The 13,855-nt window shown below is 37.3% G+C and overlaps 4 protein-coding genes across 4 annotated transcripts; 1 reads left to right on the top strand and 3 right to left on the bottom strand.

Annotated features, from left to right (window-relative positions):
• The first annotated feature begins 137 nt into the window (after nt 1–137).
• LOC105949707 (uncharacterized) lies at nt 138–1,808 on the top strand. Its single transcript, XM_012973028.2, has 5 exons — nt 138–426; nt 537–611; nt 1,207–1,289; nt 1,382–1,584; nt 1,676–1,808. The coding sequence occupies exons 1-5, from the start codon at nt 206–208 to the stop codon at nt 1,775–1,777; spliced, it is 684 nt and encodes a 227-aa protein (XP_012828482.2). The 5' UTR covers nt 138–205; the 3' UTR covers nt 1,778–1,808.
• Nucleotides 1,809–2,084: 276 nt separating this feature from the next.
• On the bottom strand, nt 2,085–2,724 carry LOC105949517 (uncharacterized). Its single transcript, XM_012972819.2, has one exon. It carries the CDS (start codon nt 2,596–2,598, stop codon nt 2,248–2,250), a length of 351 nt encoding a protein of 116 aa, XP_012828273.2. The 5' UTR covers nt 2,599–2,724; the 3' UTR covers nt 2,085–2,247.
• A 1,059-nt stretch (nt 2,725–3,783) lies between these two features.
• Nucleotides 3,784–8,696, bottom strand: LOC105949638 (bifunctional riboflavin biosynthesis protein RIBA 1, chloroplastic). Its single transcript, XM_012972952.2, has 7 exons — nt 7,682–8,696; nt 6,898–7,237; nt 6,573–6,794; nt 5,912–6,234; nt 5,235–5,364; nt 4,845–5,141; nt 3,784–4,256 (listed from the first exon to the last, which is right to left on the bottom strand). The coding sequence occupies exons 1-7, from the start codon at nt 7,729–7,731 to the stop codon at nt 3,999–4,001; spliced, it is 1,620 nt and encodes a 539-aa protein (XP_012828406.2). The 5' UTR covers nt 7,732–8,696; the 3' UTR covers nt 3,784–3,998.
• A 1,461-nt stretch (nt 8,697–10,157) lies between these two features.
• On the bottom strand, nt 10,158–13,205 carry LOC105949619 (dicarboxylate transporter 2.1, chloroplastic). The gene is given in 5 exon segments (XM_012972926.2): nt 10,158–10,496; nt 10,650–11,098; nt 11,428–11,741; nt 12,259–12,515; nt 12,518–13,205. Coding segments are annotated over 5 exon segments (1,701 nt in total). The 5' UTR covers nt 13,083–13,205; the 3' UTR covers nt 10,158–10,380.
• Nucleotides 13,206–13,855: the final 650 nt, after the last annotated feature.

Here is a 13,855-nt window from a genome sequence, read left to right as displayed (position 1 = left end):
ATATCTTTGGCTGAAAGTGTAACCATTTAAATTTAGCCACGTCATTTCTTGGCGTAACTGAAAAGATGTGATTGCCTTGTAAAGAATTGTTTGCGTAATTTTTTTCTTTTTATTTGTTATAAAATTACTTCAAACAGGCTTTTCATGCATAATTGTGTTTTTTTCTAGTTTTTATTTCAATTTTTTGAATATTTACTTGTTCAGCATGGCTGCAAGAAATTCACCATCCTCGTACAAACTCCAGACTCTGGTCACTCTGCTTTGCCGGTACAGGGTTATATCCGGCGGTTCGTGGCGGAGCCACCAGATCCACCACCGCGATATGCCGCCATCGTATAGGATGGGATGCGGGGGCGGTTCTGTTGATCAAGGACTAAGGTTTTTAAGTGTCACCTCCAGAAAATATAGCCAACCCAAGTTGGGAATGTAAATATAATTTATTATATTCTTGAATATTAATATATATATTGTTTTTAATTAATATTAATTGTTACATATCTTTTTTTGCTGATAAAAGTAAGCTGCATTTCTTGAAGGGAAAAGGATCAAATTGAAGAGGTACAAGTACAACCAGCATTAACATCTCCTCTCAAGTTTGACTTCTCCAATTGGTACCAATTTCATTCAAAATTAACCTTCAAATTTGGTCTTTTTTCTTTCTTAATCAATTTATTGTCAAAATTATAAATACACTCTTATAGCATAACAAATAATTTTGAACTTAGAACATGAATTTGATTATTTTTCGAGTTTGAATTTGGCAAACTTCAAACACGGAATTTGTAATTCTTTGAGTTAGCTTTCTAATCAAACTTAAACCATCAATATTCAATCTCGGATGAGAAAGATATACATGAATTTGTTCCACAACTTTTTACTTTTCTGAGTTAATCGAAAATTAAAAAACGTAATCCATTCATGCATAACTTTGTCATCCAACATTCGAATCCAACCGATCGAAGTTTAATTTGAAAGCTAACTCAAAAATCTATTGTTTCCGTGTTTTGAATTTTGCTAAAATCAGACTAAAAAATGGTCAAATCACATTCAAAGTCAAAATGGTATTAGTACATTTGAAACGTCGTTTGTAAATGTTTTATTGTAATTTCCTTTTTACACCCCTTTATTTTCAACTTTCGTCAAGTTTCGTCCGACTAATTTCGTAATTAATCAAAATGTGGCATAAAGTAAATGTGTTTACTACAGGGTGAAATGGCTTCTGGGATCCATGCTATCTTTTCTGCTACCATTTTGGAAGAACAAATGGGAGAACTTGCTAACTTTTGAAGGTAATAAAAATACAACAAATAAATAAATAAATAAACATTTTTTGAAAGATATTCGAGAATTGATGAGGGTTATAACTTATATTATGCTGCAGGGAAGGCTGCAAAAGTGGTGGAAGAGGTGGAAGCGGCAGCCCAAGTGGTGGAGAAGGTGACGACCACCGCGGATAATGCACTGACGGAGTTGGCGAATCAATTTCCCGACGGCAGTAAACTAAAAGAAGCAACTCAATTAATGGAACATGCATCTGCTGTAGCTGCTCAAGATGCTCAATTAATTGAAAACATAATCCACAAGGTAATTTATTTATATTTTTTTCTATTTTTTTATTTTATTTCATTAAATTTTATTATTTATTAAATAAGTTTATGCTTTGTTATGGTGACAGGTTGGTGATGTTAAGCAAGATATGCAGGAACTAGAAACCATGGTTGAGCCAATTGTTGACAAAATCATACGAGGAAATAAAATCCCCAGCAAATTAGTATAAATAACAAAATTAATTATATATATATATATATATATATATATATATATATATATATATATATATATATATATATATATATATATATATATATATATATATATATATATATATATATATATATATATCAATAAATTAAATGTAAATGGTATGTAAAAATTCATAATAACTAGTCCATTAAATTTGATTTATTTAATTTATTTGGTAATAGCTTTTCCGCAGTGTTTAATCTCCATCTACAGTTATAATCCAAGTGATTAATAGTTGATAACAGTAGATTAAAATAGAAATTAACACATTGACAAAATAATAATAATAAAAACATAATTATATAAACTCAAAAGAATAAATCAGGCTAAATACATAGGAATAAATATAGGAATAAATATAGAGTCTCAAATAAACAGAGGATAAATCGGAAAAAAAAAAAACTCAACGTGAAAATATGAATGGAAATGAGAATATCCGAGGGTTTACGCCACCAGAGCCACGGCGAGGAAACCAGCGGCGGCAGCTGCAAAACCTAATCTATCAGTAACGGCGGCGTTAGGAGCGGGTGCTGGAGCGGGACCGCCGGTCGGAGGAGAGGAGATTGACGGAGAGGGGGAGGGAGAGGGGGTTGACGGAGGCGGCGATGATGGCGAGAGTTTGGCGACGGGAGAAGGAGACGGAGATGTGGATCGGCTAGGACTTGGCGGCTTTGACTTCGGGGAAGGCGCTGGTGCGACGGGGGACGGGGATGGAGCGGCGGAGGGGGGCTGAGCGACGGCGGAAACAACCAGAAGTGTCACCATCAGCAGCGTGAAAACCCTAGAAACGGCCATTGGAGTAGCTTCAACAGAACGCGGAATGAGAATCGGAAAAGGCTGAAAAGGAAGATATTAGAGAGAGAAACTGAAAAGATTTAGAGAGAGAAGATCTTTAGTTGCACGGAAAGGGTGTGTGTGATTATATGGCATATTTATAGGAAGGGGAGAAGCGTTGCGTGAGGTGTGGGATTTTTAAAAACAATGTGACCGTTGGATTGAAATCTGGGTGGCTATCAACATTAGACGGTGGAGATGTGACGAAAGGTTTATTTTTTTTATTTGCGTGGGAATGTGTTTCCTAGTACGGAAAAACGCGTATGAATGGGAGTAACACTTTTGCCTAGTAAAAAAAATAATAATCTTTCTTAAATCTCCTTTTTTATTTATTTAATTGAATTTCATTTGATATACTCAATTTATAATAAAATTATAACTTTTATTAATATTTAAAAAGGGGAATATAACAGTTTTTGTCCCTCAAGTTTGCACCGATTTCACATTTCGTCCTCCATGTTCAGAAAAAACACATCTGGTAATGTTTCAATAATTTAACGCTTTTGGTAATTTTCGTCACTTTACCGTTAGTCCGTCAATTAAGGCAACGATGGACATACGTTTGATTCCGTTAGTTGTAACATAAATTTAAAGAAATGTACTAAAAATGTTGAATTTAAAAGGCATGAAGGACCAAATGTGTTATTTGTGACAACCAAACGAGACCTTAATAAGTAGAATTGTCTTAATTTAGTAAAACAACTTTTTTTGGGTTAAAAAAGAAAATCTTAATGAAAAATAAAGTAGTACCAATTCTAGTAATTTAATATCTACAAGGCAATGAATGCATCAAAGCAAATGTTTGTACAAATTGGAAAATCAAATGCCCTTGTTATTAAAACAAAGTATGATGAATCAACACGCAAATCAACTTAACAAGTAATTTACCATTAACACTTGGATTATTACATTTAATGACTATGATTGACTAACCACTGGCCCGGCCCGTTAAATAGTATTCAGCTCATAACAGAATCAGCGAACCTTATTGAACAACATCTCACCATATCAATAACTATTTACTCTGCACACATCCTCGTAAACACATGTATGATTTGCGTGTAGATTTATGTTACAAAACGATCCGATGTATTTCAAATGTTCAATACACGTCGACTTCGAACATGATTTTGATCCATATTCGAATTTATTAATTCTTGAATTTATATAAATTTAATTAATAAGACGACTGTCTAAACATAGAACAAACGAATTATTTGGTCTTATATTACATTTAACTCTCCCTATCCCTTAGCAAAAACAAAGAATCAAGAATAATCGAACGAATAATAATCACCTAAACTGCCTCTCTTTTCAAGAATCATAATGATCCAGATTTTATTATTTTCCGGGTCAAATACTTACGACCCGGATGTAAGCGGGCCCTCGCCACCTGTCCTACCGTTTCCGATAATAGCTGGATTTCCGTTCGCATCTAATCCATAAACGTGTCCCATTTTGGATCGTTTAGTTTCCAGATATCTCTTGTTATCTTTAGTGATGGGAGTGACAAGTGGAACCCTACCCGAAACTGCCAAACCGTAACCCTTTAGCCCAATGTACTTTGCGGGATTGTTCGTCATCAACTTCATTGTTCTAACTCCAAGATCTCCCAATATCTGCACAGAACAAATTTACATAATCGAGGGTAGTTAATTTATCGAATATTTAAATAAAACGAGGTTCTAGTGTATGCATACATGAATCATATTGTATGTATACATGAATCAGAGGTGGAAATCAGACAGATCGAATCGGAATAAGCAATTTTGGAAAATTATAAAAACCATTCTTTTCGGACGTGAAAAAATATATTCTAATTCCGTTCCAAAAAAGAATACGAAACTTGAAACTTCGTAAATTGGAATGGAAACACTTGTTCCAGGATCAAAAGAAAATTCATATCGTAGTTGGCTGAATTCAGAAAAAATCTCGTTTTCGGTATAATTTTTGAAAATTATGATTGAATCAGAAATCGAAATCCCATATGTATCCCAATTCCGATCCGAGAAAAATCGAAAAAATCAGAAACCGAAATTTTCGAAATTCAGAATGAATAAACTTGTTCCAAAATAGAAAAAAATTGGTTCGGAATCAGCAGAAATCGAAAATTCCATTCCAATTTTCCACCCCAATACGAAGGTTTCAAACGGGGGGTGCTCCTAGTAATTTTACACCGATATTCGACTTGGCAATAGTGAAATTACCTGTGCACCAATCCCGTACTCTCGTGAATCTACAGGCAAGCCCAATTCCTCGTTCGCCTCCACAGTATCACGACCATCGTCTTGCAAATTATAAGCCCGAAGCTTATGGCCCAAACCAATTCCCCTACCCTCATGACCACGTAAATAGACCAAAACGCCCTTGCCAGCGGCTTCGATCTGCTGCATTGCGAGCGCCAGCTGGGTCCCACAATCGCATCTCGCAGATCCAAATATGTCTCCCGTGAGACACTCCGAGTGCACTCTCACGAGAATATCTAGTCCATCGCCAATTTCACCCTTTTCAAAGATATAAACGTTTTAGAAAATGAAATTAATAATTTTGCTTTGGAGAGGGAAAAAGATGCCACCAAAAGAAAATTAATTACTCACCTTGACCATTGCAATATGTTCGATTCCGTCCAAAATCGACCTATAGCAATGCGCGGTGAATGGGCCCCACATAGTTGGTATACGAGCTGCAGATGCATGTTCAACCAATCTATCTCTCTTTCTCCTATATCTGCAAATGAATGCACATATATTAGACGAGTCGGAGGAATTTAAAGCAAGAAATTTACTCGAAAAACTCAACTAAATATTGTCCTAATGTAAAAAGTAAAGTGGCAATTTACTAAAAAGATAAATGTCGTTTCAATTTCGATAACACCATTTCGACTTGAAACGTGATTTTGACCATTTTCGGGTCTGAATTTGGCAAAACTCAAAACATGAAATTTTTTAGTTCTTTTGAGTTAACTTTCTAATCCAACTTGAATCAACAAGATTGGGTGTCGGGGTGTCGGGGGAGAAAGATATGCATGAATCAACAAGCACTGCCTACAACTTAGATGTTTGAGTTATTTAAAATTCAAAATACAACTCATTCATGCATAACTTTGTCACCCGACATCCAATCTAACTAATTCAAGTTGGATTAGAAGGCAAACTCAAAGGACTAATGTTTACGTGTTTTGAATTTCACCAAAATCAAACAAGAAAATGGGTCAAAATCACGTTCAAAGTCAAAATTAAAGTGGCGTTTTACTAAAAGAACATGGTTATCTTACCTTATTAAATCGGCAATAGATACAACTTTCAAATTTTCTTGCTTCGCAAATTCCCGAAGCCTAGGTAGTCGAGCCATAGAACCATCATCATCAACAATCTCACATAAAACTCCGGCAGGGCCCAGCCCTGCCAGCATGGCGAGATCCACAGCCGCTTCGGTGTGTCCAGCTCGTTTGAGAACACCGCCCTCTCGGTACTTCAACGGAAATATATGTCCCGGGCGGTTAAAATCCTCAGGTTTTGAATCTTTCGATGCAAGAGCCAATATCGTAGTCGCCCTATCACGTGCTGACACACCCGTAGTTGTACCGTGTTTTGCATCCTACAAAAAAAATTATTTTATTTTCAAAATTTTACAACGTTAAAGATCGATTCTTGATTGCAGAAAGAGTTACGAAAGAACACTTCTTTTGTTACGATTTTTTTTTTAAAATAATACACATTACAAGATCAATTCTGATTTTCCTCAAAAAAAAAAAAGAAAAATCAATTCTTGATTGCAGAACGGGTTTCGAAAGAACGCTTCTCTTGTAAAGATTGTTCTTTTTTTTGATGTATCAAATTTCAAATTGATTTGTTCGAATAACTCACCACTCTCTTGTAAAGATTGTTCTTTTTATAATGTATCAAATTTCAAATTGATTTGTTCGAATAACTCACCACCGAAACGGTGAACGCAGTACTAAGCTTCTCCTCATTTTCCTTGTGGTTAACCATCAAGGGCAAATGCAGCCTCTCCAAATCTTCCTCTTTCATGCTAACACAAACGATCCCAGTCCCATGCTTCACAAAGAAAGCCATAGCTTCAGGCGTAACTTTTGATGCAGCCATAATAAGATCCCCTTCGTTTTCTCTATCCTCGTCATCCACAACTACCACCATCTACAAAACGTAATTCCAAAAAAAAAGAAAAACGGGGGGATAAGAAAACTATTTTTAGCAACCCTTTTAAAATATCACGAGATCAATATAAAAAAGAACAAACCTTTCCTTGTCGAATGTCTTCAACGGCCTCCGAAATAAAAGAGAAACCTACCGAGGGCAAGTCCAAGTCAAATTCATCGTTCTCGAGAGAGAAGCCGCTTGTTGTGGGCCCCATATCAGCTGATAGTGTTCCTAGTACTTCGATTCCGCCAGATACATCACTGACGAGGGCATTATTGGCAACTTTCGAACCAGAAGAATGAGTGTCTTCGGCGGAGAATAGAGCCGAGCTAATTTTGCTATTCGCCTTGATGGTTAAGCCTAATTTAGTACTCGGTTGTTTGAGTGATTCTACACCGTTTACGTATTGCGTATTTCCATAACGGAGACCGTTGAACAGCCTGAAATTTTTAAGAGAAATTAAGATACGAATTTAGAACGAAAAGAATTAGGCGGTGTAACGAACACAAGACTCGATTACGAGGGGGTAACGAATTCGTCGTATGTCTCTTCGAAACCGGGATCGACGAAAACTGAAAACCCCTTGTAGTGAAACAATCAAGATCAAGTAACAGAAGAATCTTCAAGAATCAATCCATACATACAGTAATCACACAATTGACACATGTGCATAACAAATGAGCTAACTTCCCATGATTTTGGATCTAAACAAAGTAAAGCTCATTTTTTTCGATGATTGCAAAACAAAAATTAAGCTTCAAATTACAAACCAACCAACCCAGATAAAACATAATTCAGCCAAAATAATAATAAAAAACAAAAAAATTGCGCATTAATACACCAAAGAATGATCACATATACGAGAAAGAAAGAGAGAGGCTAACCGAGAGCGAGCAAGGGAAGTCGATGAGCAAGAAAAATTAATGGCCGCCATTCGTTCTGTGTATCCGGGGTGAAGGGCCCTTAACTTTATAAATCTGGAGGACCCAAATGTAAAAAATCAAGAAATATTTGCCCTGCGGATGCAAATAGAAGAAGAGTGCAGAAACGTTGAGGATGAAGGTTAAACTGGATGGATGGATGGGTGATATTATATATTGATTGGGTGAGCAGCCAATTGGGGGTTTGGTGAGGTCAAACTGCTTTTCTTCAGAAAAAGGAAAGGAATTTTAGATTGAATTCTTTAAATAATTTGGATAATATCCAACTTTTCCAAAGATTCTTTGTTTGAGAAGACAATGGTTTTGAAAAAAAAGAATAATTTTTTTTTATAATTGTAGCCAAAACGTTATTTAGGTTAAGAGTTCATAAATTTTGATTAAGGTCCTCAATAATAAAATTATATTGTTATAAGGACTTCCTTTATTTTATTTTCTTTTTTTTTTTTTTTTTTTTTGATATAATTTTCTTAGTTTTGACTTTTGAGATAATAAAGACACGAATTGCATTGCATTCTGCACAATTTAACGACCGCAATTCACTAACTAAACCTTATTCTGCGGTCTTGGTTCGTACTTTTGATCTCGAACCTAACTAATAGTTAAGTTCTTGAACGAGAGCTTAATTAGCCCGATTGCAACCTGCAAATTTCGGAAGCAGTACTTTTGGTTGAGGGGGTTTTAGCAAATATGAAAAATGGTGTCTTTAAATGAAAAATATCCCTAAAATGATTAAAACCCGATCAATACGGTTTATAGTAACTTTTTGCCTTTTTGGTGTCAATGGACAATCAAGAAACTGCCGGTTCGCAATTCCAATTACATTGCACCGTAACCAACTCGTATTACAAGCGTCGGTTTTACGGTCATGCCTAGGTGCCATACATCACATGCTCCATTATCATGTAGAAAAAAGAAAAAGGTATATTGGGTAAGGGAGCGGCTAAAACAAATATCGGTTTTTTCTCACTTCAATACCACCGACATAAAAAATAAAAAACAAATAGGTAATGACATTATTACCATTAATGAAAATCAATGCCGCACACAAATTTTGTGTGGTATTGATTTTATTAAGTGTATAAATGTCATTTTACCTATTTATTTTCTATTTTTTCTGTTGGTGATATTGAAGTAGGAAAAAACTGTATTTGTTTCATGGGTCCCATTGGCTAAACGTGATGAGGTATATCCACCATACAGACATACAGTGTGGGTCACCTGAGATGAATGCAAAGCATGTGATAATCGACTAAATAGTTGTGGTCAATGGTGACTACAACTGGTCATGAGAGAGTGGGCATCAAATAATTAATTAATTAATTAAATTAATTAAAATTAAAAATGCAAGGCATGGGAAAACAAGGTGCTGAAAACTTTGTAGGAATGGACCAAGATTTGGTATCAACCAACCAAACCGTGACACGTCAGATAATACAGAAATAGTAAAAAAGGAATATTCAATAAATATTGATGGAGGAGATGATGTTTTACTTTCATTGCTGCCCATGATTGACCGTTAGATCTGACTTGTCCGCCGCCCCCCGTGTCTTTTCCAAGTCATTTCCTCGTTTTCGTTGCGCAACAAGCAAGTGGTGGATTTTCTTTTTTTACTATTATTTATTTATTTATTTATTATTTTTTAATGAAAATGAAATATGGGTTGTGGATTATTGTTACGTGGATATTTTTCGCCATGGAAGATTACCCTTGCATGGCTTGATTTGCCACCTAATCAGTTAGCCATTCACTCGTTTTGGCATGGACGACGACGTTACCCACAAGGACTGCTTATCGAAGTGATCGACCTATGTTATATTCATCATTTGCCGATTACCCAATCTGACCAAACATGCCCTAATGCCGGTCAAGACATAGCCATCGCATTTCAACCAAACAACCCCTCATTTCCACGGGACTTGTTTGACTTTCTTGTGCCGAATCCCATATCGACACAATTCTCGACCTATGACTCAGCCACGCTCAAATTGTAGCCTGATGACACCTTTGAAGGGGTAACAATCATCCATTAGGGATTTTTGATTTATTAGACATTTTTTACCAATTTCACTTGCTATTCGGCACAATGATTGCTCCTTTTTTTCAAAAAAAAAATGTGAACTGGTTACAAATAAAATAATAAGGGAGTAACACGATTTAAACAATTTTATATTACTATTTACACTAATAATTATAGTCAAATGTCAACTCTTGTGATGAGAAACAACATGCTTTCTAAAAAAGACATGCTATTATTAGTATTTTGTATTATTATCAATAATAATAATGATGTCTGCAAATTTGCTTACGAAATGTTAATGTTTGACACTAATGACATGGACTGGAAAAGTTTCATATAACAACTTGACAAGAAATATAAATATAAATCAATTTCTAATATATATATATAATCCAAAGGGTGTTGCCAAGAAACTCAATAATGCATTTCTTACTTGTTTGTTCCAAGAATATTTTATTTTGTATTTCTTGATCAAAATTCTGGCAACAAAAATCGTTAGGGCTCGACGAATTCCGACAAAGAACTCAAACTAAGTCGTCAGCTGAAACTTCAATATTTCCAAAAATACCCTTCTCTCGGTTCTGAGTATCATAGACCAAAAAAAAAAAAAGACTTACATTCGAAACTAGTACAGCCCCAAAAACTTCCACCAGAACGATCCAACAACTACCCATATAACAGCATTAACAATTGCCATGATGAATCCGTACTTGAACACGTCCGGTAGATCTACATAACCCGCTGTTTTCAAAGTCGAAAAGAAAAAAAACTAGTCAGCCAAATATTCAAGAAAATATCAAATCTTTAGAGGGCCTGAGCAATTTTGTCCAAGATTTTTCAAGGGTAAAACCGTCATTTAAGCATGTAGAGAGAGAGTTAAATAGTTGTATGTACCTCCGAAATAAACAGCAGCCTGACCACTGCTATAATGCGTGAGAGCACCGAATAAATTAGTATTATAAGCAAGCGCTAACGCCGCCAGCACGCCCGGCACTCCAGATGCTATATTCATTGCCAGAAATGCCGAGTACAGCGCACCCACATGGCCCGTTTGGCTGGCAAACAGGTAGTGTATAGAGAAATAAGCCGCTTGCAGAAGGGCAAAAGCGGCAGGCCAGCTCAGCGACAGCGACTGCAGCAATTTGGCAACACCGTTGGACATCCAGCTCACAATTCCAAGGCTGGTCAACTGACCAGCCATGCCGACTAGAACTGCAAACCATGCCAAAGTATCCCATGCGGATTTTTCGCTTAAGCAGTCGTCCCAGTCGAGCACTCCCAGTAGTAAGAGTATCGATAAACCGAGCATTGCAGCTACAACACTTGCAATCCCGAGAGCATCTCTGTTGGAATATTCCCTCTTATTGTCAGATTCAAAATTGCGAATGATAATCTATGAACATGCATTGTTTCATATATGATGGAAAAGATGAAACAAGAAAAGTGGACATCGTTTTACTTAAGGTGGTATTTGCGAAAGCTTTTATATAAGCAGAAGTTAGTGATTGCGATTGTGAGTTAAGTATAGAATAAACGGCTAGTTCTAAAAGTTTGGGGTGTTTGTAAATACTATGAAAAATCAAGTAGCTTTAGTTAGTTACAAAAGTGCTTTAAACCAACTTATTCTAAGAGATTCAAAAGCAAAAGCAACAGTTGGTAGAAGTAGACTTACCCGAAAACCCATAAAGAAACTGCAAGAAGCATAGTACCGATCATAACCCATTCGTTTTTCGTAACGGGGCCCATAAGTTCCAATTTCTTCGCAGCCATCGCAGGCGCCTCGGGTGTATCTTTTGTCTCGGGTGGATACAGCTTGTACAAGATGAATGGCGTAGCTAGAAGAGAAACAAACGCAGGCAAACTTGCAGCCTTGAACCAAGAAACCCATGGGTTCGCAATTACGACACCAAGTTCTTCGGCTAGCTTGAGGCAAAGCAGGTTTTGAGCTGCAGCAGTTAGGAAAAGAGCACTTGAGTTACCAGCCGACTGTCGCACATCAAAAACAGCCATGCATTAGATAATGTATCGACAAAGAAAATTAATTTCGATAATTTGATGCGTTTTCGTTAATATCGATGTAAAAACTCGAACGATGCTAGACAGACTTGAAAATCATATTAGTTTTTTATCATCTCTCGATCTGAAAATCAATGCAAAGTCGAACTTGCAGAAGCAAATTTCAAAACTAATTTCGATATTACATAGCTGAAACTAGGGATGCTTCGAGCTAAATCTTTCTCACAACGAATGATTGAATCACGTAATAAACGAACTGATGCAATTACAACAGAGTTATGATCCCACCACGAAATAAATATAGAATCAATTAAGGGAGTCCGAATCGGAAAACGGAAAAGCTAATCATTAAAACTTGATCATCACACACACACACACACACACACAAGTTGCAGAATTCTACATCAAAGACATGTTAGCATAAGCAATTCGAAGAATCAACAGATAAAGAAATTCAATCTACGGTAAAGCTTAGTAGCAAAGGAACCTGAAATTGGGATTGGATTAAAAAGGAGCCGAGCTTTTTCTTGGATGGATCATTGGGCTTACTCCCAGCAGACAAGGACAAGGACTTAATAATCGGCAAAAACACGCCGCCTGCCCTAGCGGTGGTGCTCGGCATTGCCGGAGCAATCAACGCCTCACTCAAAGTCAACCCGTACGACAATCCGAGGGTGCTCTTACCCAGCCACTTGACAAAATAGGTAGCGATTCTGTCACCCAAGCCGGTCTTCACGAAACCCGGGCGAAGAAGAAGGAGATGACGATGAGCCAGATGACCTCGTTCGTGAAGGCGGAGAAGGCGGCGGCGAAGGTGAGTGTTTTGGTGAGGATTGCGGTGGTGAGGCCGAGGAAGGCCCAAGCGCCGACGGGGAGGGGGCTGAGGACGAGGCCGGCGATGGTGGAGAGGAAAATGGAGAGCAGTTGCCACGCTTGTGGGGTTACTTCGACTGGTTTGGGGACGAAGAAGCGGACGGCGATTCCGATGGCGAGTGAGATGATTAAGGGGACGAGTTTGGCGCCTTGCAGAGGAGGAGGAGGAGGGGATGTGGTGATTGATTCAGATGGGGCGGGGATATCGGCGGCGGCGGCGGAGGCGGAGATTGTGGGGATGAGTTTCTTATGGGTTTTGGGGATGGGGTTGAAGAGGGAGAGGTTGGTGGGACGGTGGAGGAATGAAAGTGCGGCGGGGGTGGGGGTGGGGGAGAGAGAATTGAGGGGGCGGAGACGGGTGGAGGAAATGGAGGGGCGGGAGCGGAGGGTGAAGGAGGTAATGGTGGTGGAGGTAGAGTAGATGGCGGCGCTCTCCATTGTTGGAGAATTGAGATCAGAAGTGATTGGGGTTTTAGTGTGTGTAGTGTGTGTGAGAGAATTTAGGCGGAGGAGGAGAGAGGAGGCGGAGACTACAAACAAAGGCCGCTCCACCACAGACGGTAGTGGAGCTTTTCTTCCGTTTGATGAGGTGTATTTTTAACACCTTCCATTTTTCTTTTTTCTTTTTTTACTTATTTATTTATTTTATCTTTTCTTTTATTAAATAACTATATGTTGATAGGTTGCTATTTCTTCTCATTTTCGTTCATGTTTGTTTTAAGGCGCCGGTTATATGCAAGCCCCTTTTTTTATTAGTTCGAAACCACATAAATGAGTTTATTAGTTCAAGTCCGTAAATTAGTCTAATTTTATTACATCAATACCAAAAATGACAAATATACCCTATCCACAAATAATACTCAAATACAAATAAATTTTATTTTTAATTTGTTCAAGACCAAATTTTAATTTGTAATTTGAAGCTTAATTTTTGTTTTGCAATCATCTAATTTTATTACACCAATACCAAAAATGCCAACCAGCGAGACTTCCGCCACACCGGCGATGACCAGCGACCCACCCACCGCACCATTACCATCACCGCACCACCACCAACAAGCAAGTCCATTTTACTAAACTTTTGTTTGTAAATTCAAAAACATTAATCGAGCATCGATGTCCTTTTTACTAAATTTTTATTTGTAAATTCGAAAAATATTAATCGAACATCGATTCTTGATAAATATATATGAATCAACATTAATCTATGC

Source organism: Erythranthe guttata, chromosome 2 (genome assembly GCF_056151865.1).
Source record: "Erythranthe guttata isolate IM_541 chromosome 2, IM_541, whole genome shotgun sequence".
Classification (NCBI taxonomy): domain Eukaryota; kingdom Viridiplantae; phylum Streptophyta; class Magnoliopsida; order Lamiales; family Phrymaceae; genus Erythranthe; species Erythranthe guttata.
This window is presented reverse-complemented; position numbering and strand designations above follow the sequence as displayed.